The following is a 5695-nucleotide window of genomic DNA, read 5'->3' as shown; positions in this document are numbered from 1 at the left end:
AGTGTGTTTATAGCGAGAAAGAACTGAGCTTCTCATTCGAATACCGAGAATAGATTGGAAAATGATCAAAGGATCGAGATGTTACAATAAAATAAATAGACATTTAAATAAAGGAATTCGATTGTAAAATCAAACTCTTCTGTTTAATGCTTGGCGCTTCCTAAATCTTTTGATCAATTTATGGATTATATTCGCGAATGCCTGATTATAAAAGGCTTCAGTTGCGAGAAAATCATAGGGTTTTTAACTCCTTACCGCTTTAAAAGATCGGCTGCAAAAGACATTATTTTTACATTTTGAAAGCGTTGTATTGTTACGTTTAAATATACATATATAATTTTTACCAATTATAAACATTAATTTCGCGGCAAAGAGCTAAATATTTCAATGACCTAATATGATTCGTATGGCAATTTAATCATTATAATTTATTTATATAAATATAATTTATTAAGTATAATTTGCATAATATAATTTAGTAATTATTAAGTAGAATTTATTTTTATGCATGTCTCCTATTTTATTAATGTTATTGTATACTGCTTTTTGTGTCAAACATAAATATGTCAGTTATCTTATTTTAAATGCATGGAATACTTAAGATATACATTTGAGAGAACTTAAACAGTAAGCAACTCGACCGATTAGAATCCAGAATTTTTTTTAATTTAATGTTTACTTTCTTTACAATTTTTTTGATCGATCCGTTTACTGCTTCAAGTTTTTTACGTTTCTCAGGTCTAAAAAAGCAATAAGATCGAATAAAAACGAAAGAATTTAAGCAGTAATTAAGGTAAACGTACCAGTGACTGAATATGTATATCTATATCGGAATATGTACACAAAATTATTTTTAAATACTTTTTTTCATGATATTGTAATTTAATTGTAATTTTGAAATATTTTTACAATTAAAATTTCATATTATAATAAAAAAAGCATTTGAGATTAATAAATTTTATGTACGTGTTCAGATATAGATACATATTCAGTCATTGGTACGTTTACCTTAAACAGTTAGGGAATCGACCAATAGTGATCGAGCATTTTTCAGAGTAAGTCAAATCAGATGGCAATAGAATCTGGCATATCTCTCTCTCTTCTCTATCTAGTTTATGTACAATATCTTTGCCCTTTGGCAGTCCTGCTGCCAATAACTATTGTAATTATATCGAGAGCAGCTGTGTATGTAGTATTCAAGTCTTAAAGCAACCGAAAAGCAAGTTTCGAAATTTTAACGTTCGGATTAGTTCTCGTCTGCAGTTTAAGGTGAGACAAACAGATATTTGCAGTCCTTCCGTATGATTAAAAATTACATTTGATTAGCACGTTACAAAAAATTTAGCTCGAAATGGAGATTAATAAGAAGAATGAACAGCCGCAAGACGACGACTCGCAAGCGTCCACTTCGTCGTCCATTTCGAAATTGAATGACACCAAGCTGAAGTATTACCATACCGTAAGTCCCGCAATCAACGCACTCGACGAGCTCATGCGAACGATGAACAAGATAAGCTTGATAACATTTGAGGATGACTTGTCTGATGTCGAAGAGTTGCTGACGAATTGCGTTACCTCGCCGCACGATCGTTCTCGCGGCGGTAATGAAAGTTCCTCCAGCTCTACCGTGGCTAGAAAATATTTGGGTGCATGCCTGTCGAGTCCGAAGCCGTTTGTCAACACTTATGAAAGAGATGGCGCGGAAAATCGCGCGCAATCGGAAGAGATTGATCTCTCGTTGTCCCAGGACGCTCAGAAACCTCTGTCGCCAAGAAAATTGCAAGAAATCGCCGATTTGTTTTCGGACAGCGAGCCAGAGGATCCTCCACGTCACAAGGTAAAATAAATGTCGTGATATATCACGATTGAAAAATAAAGCAGATAACGAAATAATAAATATGTATAGGATCGTATTTATGTATCCGAGGCGTACTTCTTATTGATGGCATCCAACAGGAATCGAAGGAAGACTCTGCCCGAAAGACCACGAAGCGATTCAAGAGACAGCGCATTCAGTGAATTTATGGGATCCGATGAAGAGTAACTGGAGGCTTGCCATTAATATATGCGAACAAGGAATAACGAATCGGCGAGAATCACGAATCGCAGCTGTACATGGCAAACGACATTATCTCTCATTTTTTATTTTTGTGAATTAAGTTACATTTTGAACAAGTTTTGTGTGTGTTTGATATATAATTATTAAAATAACTAAGTTTGATCGATTAGATAGTTTGTTATTAGGGTTTGATAAGAAATTGTCTGGTTTGAAGTTGAGCTTTTTATCATGTGACAAAATAATTAGAAATAATATAAATAATACAAGATAATAATACTTTGATATACTATTTCTTTTGAAAAATAATAATGTTTGAAGAGATATTTTATGATTCGTACACGGAAAGAAGGATTCTGCTGGAAGGTCTAAATAGTTGGCTGATTACAGATCTGGAAACCATCAAAATAATTTTGTTGGAGATTCAAACTGACTGCTGGAATATCAAAACATTTTACAGCAATGCTTATCATTTTTGAGCTTCCAACAAAATTATTTTCAAATCAAAATTTTTATACCTTCCAGCAAAATCGTTTTTTTTTTTTTCATGTAAATTAATATTATTTGATGTTTTGGGATTTCTTTAATATTCACGTAGTTAAAGCTTGGGAGCGTTTTAATTATCGAAATTTTATAATCAATATTTTATTAATATTTTATATATATTTTTTTTATTTATCTCATCTAAAACGCACACTCACAATCGATAAGAAAAAAATTAATAAAGTTAATGAACAATTGAAAGTCTGCTTAATATTTATCCCGTTTACACAATGTTATAATTCATGTGCATTTTTAATTTTCATTGCACGTTTGTGATTGTGTTTATGTTAGCGTCCGTTGTTTGTCCGACTAAGGTCGCGCGGAACGGCGCTTGTACGGCAACACAACGCTCGTTGTTGAGTCGACCACCGAGTCACCGAGCGATATCGACGAGACCTGAGAAGACAAAAATCTTGTAGATTATCTTTAAATCACTTTCGCAATAGAATTATCATGTACTCCGCGTGTCGTATCGCACAAATTTATATATATATATATATCAATGGCCAATATCCTTTTGCGAATATACATATATATATGAAATATATATAAAATTTGCTCGATCGATTTTCGCGTTCAGCAAGACGACCGACAAGATAGACAGTGTCGTTTTGTGTCGCGCGCGTTCGGGAGCATCGGGATATGTCGCCACCTCCTGGCACAAGCGAGCGTTTCTATCGATTGTATCGATTATGCTTGTCCAATTAGGTGGATTTCTGCGATTTCAATGTTGCACTGCGAATGGCCCGAGCGAGCTCGACTTTCAGCCCGAGGATCGCCATTTATCCTACTCGCGAAAAATCGATTTCTCTATCGACGTGATACGCGTTCTGACGAGGGCTTTCGCGACCGGCCAGTTTTCAGTATGTCCGACAAAGAGGCGGATGCTCGTACATCCGACGACATAGATGTATACGCTTCTCCTCCTGGGAGCGTGTACTTCGCCACCGAGAGCGACTCGCCGTCGAACGAGATCGCTCAGGAAGAAGAGGAGCAGTACTTCACGCCGAAATTCGAGAAGTTCCTACAGTGGAGGCAGACAAACCGTTCTCCAGACGATTCCCCGTTCATACCGGCGAATCTGGATATACGCGACGATAGCACGCCGGAAACGTCGCCGTGCGACGAGTCGTTGATCAAGCAGATAGGCATTCTCAGCTTGTCCACGTCGATGTATCCACGCGTATTTGGCTGTACACCCACGAAGGCGGATGTGACGCTGACGAACGTAGCGAGCACCCCCGAGAGGAGGGACGTGAGCGAGGATCTGTCGGCGCGAATTTCGAACAGCGAACAATCGACGAGCAGCGCGGAGATGCCGCCGGTTAACGGCCGCAACGAAAGCTCGACGGGGGACAAGACGAAGGACGGGAGAAAAGACGAGCTGACATCCGATTACTCGACCATGGAGCCGCTCGTGCTGGACGCTTCGTCGAAGGTGACGTCCGACAATTCGATCGATCAGCTTCCGCCATGTGGGGCGAGACAAAGCGACCGAGAGGACGCGATCGTCGATTCCGCAGAACAGCCGGGGACAAAGGGGCCTCGTGATCCCGTGAATGCGGAATCGACTCGCATGGCCAATCACTCGGCGACGTCGTCGTCCGGCAGGCCGAGCGTCATCGGGGACGGCGAGGTGTTCGAAGCGGACACGTTCGACGATCGATACAGCCGAAACGCCGAGCTGGTGCAGAGTTACATAGAGCAAATGATGGCGAAGGAGCAGGAGGGCGGTTGCTTCGGTAGTCATTGGCCGAGGAAGTTCATAAACATATCGGCGCTGTGCCGATCGCCCCAACGACTGAGAAGACCAAGAGAGAGGAGTCCGAGCGGCGTGAAGGTGAAAGCGAGCACGCCAGTGCGAGAAAATGCGAAAACGTCACCGGGCCAGGAAAGCCCGCGGCAGGAAAGCCCGATTTTCAAGCAGCGCTTCCCCTCGACGCACGACCAAAGAAGACATTCCCAGATATATCCAGAGTCAGAAAGAGTCAGATCAGGTAAACGCGTTTCACCTTGGCGGGAAATGGCCGATCGATGATCGTGGCGTGCCGCGTGGCAATAATAACGATTCCAACCTTGAGTGCGCCGTGTACGTTTTTGCATCGGCCCGACCGACCATCGCGAGATATTGTCCGCGGTGGTGCCCCGTTGTCGCCCACCTGTTACCCTATTCTCTCGTAAATCGTTATTATCGATTCGCGCGAAATTGAAATATCTAATTTTTATTTATTATGCGTTGTTTCAACATGTCTAACCTGACATAGATAAGGTACGATATGTTTAAGATAACCAAGAGAGAGAGAGAGAGAGAGAGAGAGAGAGAGATGAGATAAAATGATAATTTGTAGTTCGAGAAGTAATCGGTTACCTAAAGCGTGATTCAGGGTATTTCGCGATTAAAAAACTTCCTTAAGACATTTATTACGATCGCTCTTGAACTCGTTACATTTGCCACGAGATGGACGGAAAAATCCGGTTTTTTTTTCTTTCACGTCCATTATTTTCTCAGCTGCTACATCTCGTCTATCTGTGCACTTAAGTAAAGATAAATCGCGCAATGTGTATGCGCGACAGACGCGATTAATGATTTTACGTTACGTAATCGTCTTGAACGTCGTAAACGTATGGTAAACGCCTGGACGTTACGCAAGTCGTCTTGCGTAATTACTACGAAATTGAACGCGCGACGAAACGCGCACTTTTGTCGTCGCGTCTGTCGCTCGCTCGCGACACTCTTCGAGACTTTTCTTCCCCATCGCTGGTGCTTTTCCGCGACATCGCGAGAAACCGACGGCGGGCGCGCGCAAAGTGGAGCAAATGGAGCATGCAACTGGAGAGCGTATTTCACACCGTCACGCAGCGAGAAAATGAAAATGCGCGATTCTGGTCCGCTGCGTAATTCTTGGCGAACGCCAGGCCGCGATTTAAAGCGAGCACGAGAAGACTCGGAAACCGTAAATCACGGGGCACGGCCGCGCCGGGCACGGAACATGAAGGAAAAACGAGATTATGCGTCTTGGCGTTTGCACTTTGCAGCTCCTTCGTGTAACATGTACATACTCATTAATTCTTATACAAGAAGATAGAGTGAGGAGG

The 5695-nt window shown here is 41.4% G+C and overlaps 2 protein-coding genes across 7 annotated transcripts in view; both read left to right on the top strand.

The window, feature by feature from the left end:
• The first annotated feature begins 1113 nt into the window (after positions 1-1113).
• LOC105454785 lies at positions 1114-2498 on the top strand. Its single transcript, XM_011697661.1, has 3 exons — positions 1114-1269; positions 1346-1837; positions 1907-2498. Exons 2-3 carry the CDS (start codon positions 1352-1354, stop codon positions 2042-2044), a joined length of 624 nt encoding a protein of 207 aa, XP_011695963.1. The 5' UTR covers positions 1114-1269; positions 1346-1351; the 3' UTR covers positions 2045-2498.
• A 961-nt stretch (positions 2499-3459) lies between these two features.
• The window catches only part of LOC105454786 (serine/threonine-protein phosphatase 2B catalytic subunit 2-like), an 80013-nt gene continuing 77777 nt past the window's right edge, over positions 3460-5695 (top strand). For all 6 annotated transcript variants that reach the window (XM_011697668.1, XM_011697667.1, XM_011697666.1 and 3 more), the window contains exon 1: positions 3460-4596. In XM_011697668.1, the coding sequence (XP_011695970.1) occupies positions 3465-4596 (1132 nt within the window). In that variant the 5' untranslated portion in view covers positions 3460-3464. The remainder of the gene's footprint in view (positions 4597-5695) is intronic.

Source organism: Wasmannia auropunctata, unplaced genomic scaffold, assembly GCF_000956235.1.
Source record: "Wasmannia auropunctata unplaced genomic scaffold, wasmannia.A_1.0 LD335975.1, whole genome shotgun sequence".
Lineage (NCBI taxonomy): Eukaryota > Metazoa > Arthropoda > Insecta > Hymenoptera > Formicidae > Wasmannia > Wasmannia auropunctata.
Note: the sequence above shows the minus strand (reverse complement) of the source record. Positions and strands in the feature narration are given on the sequence as shown.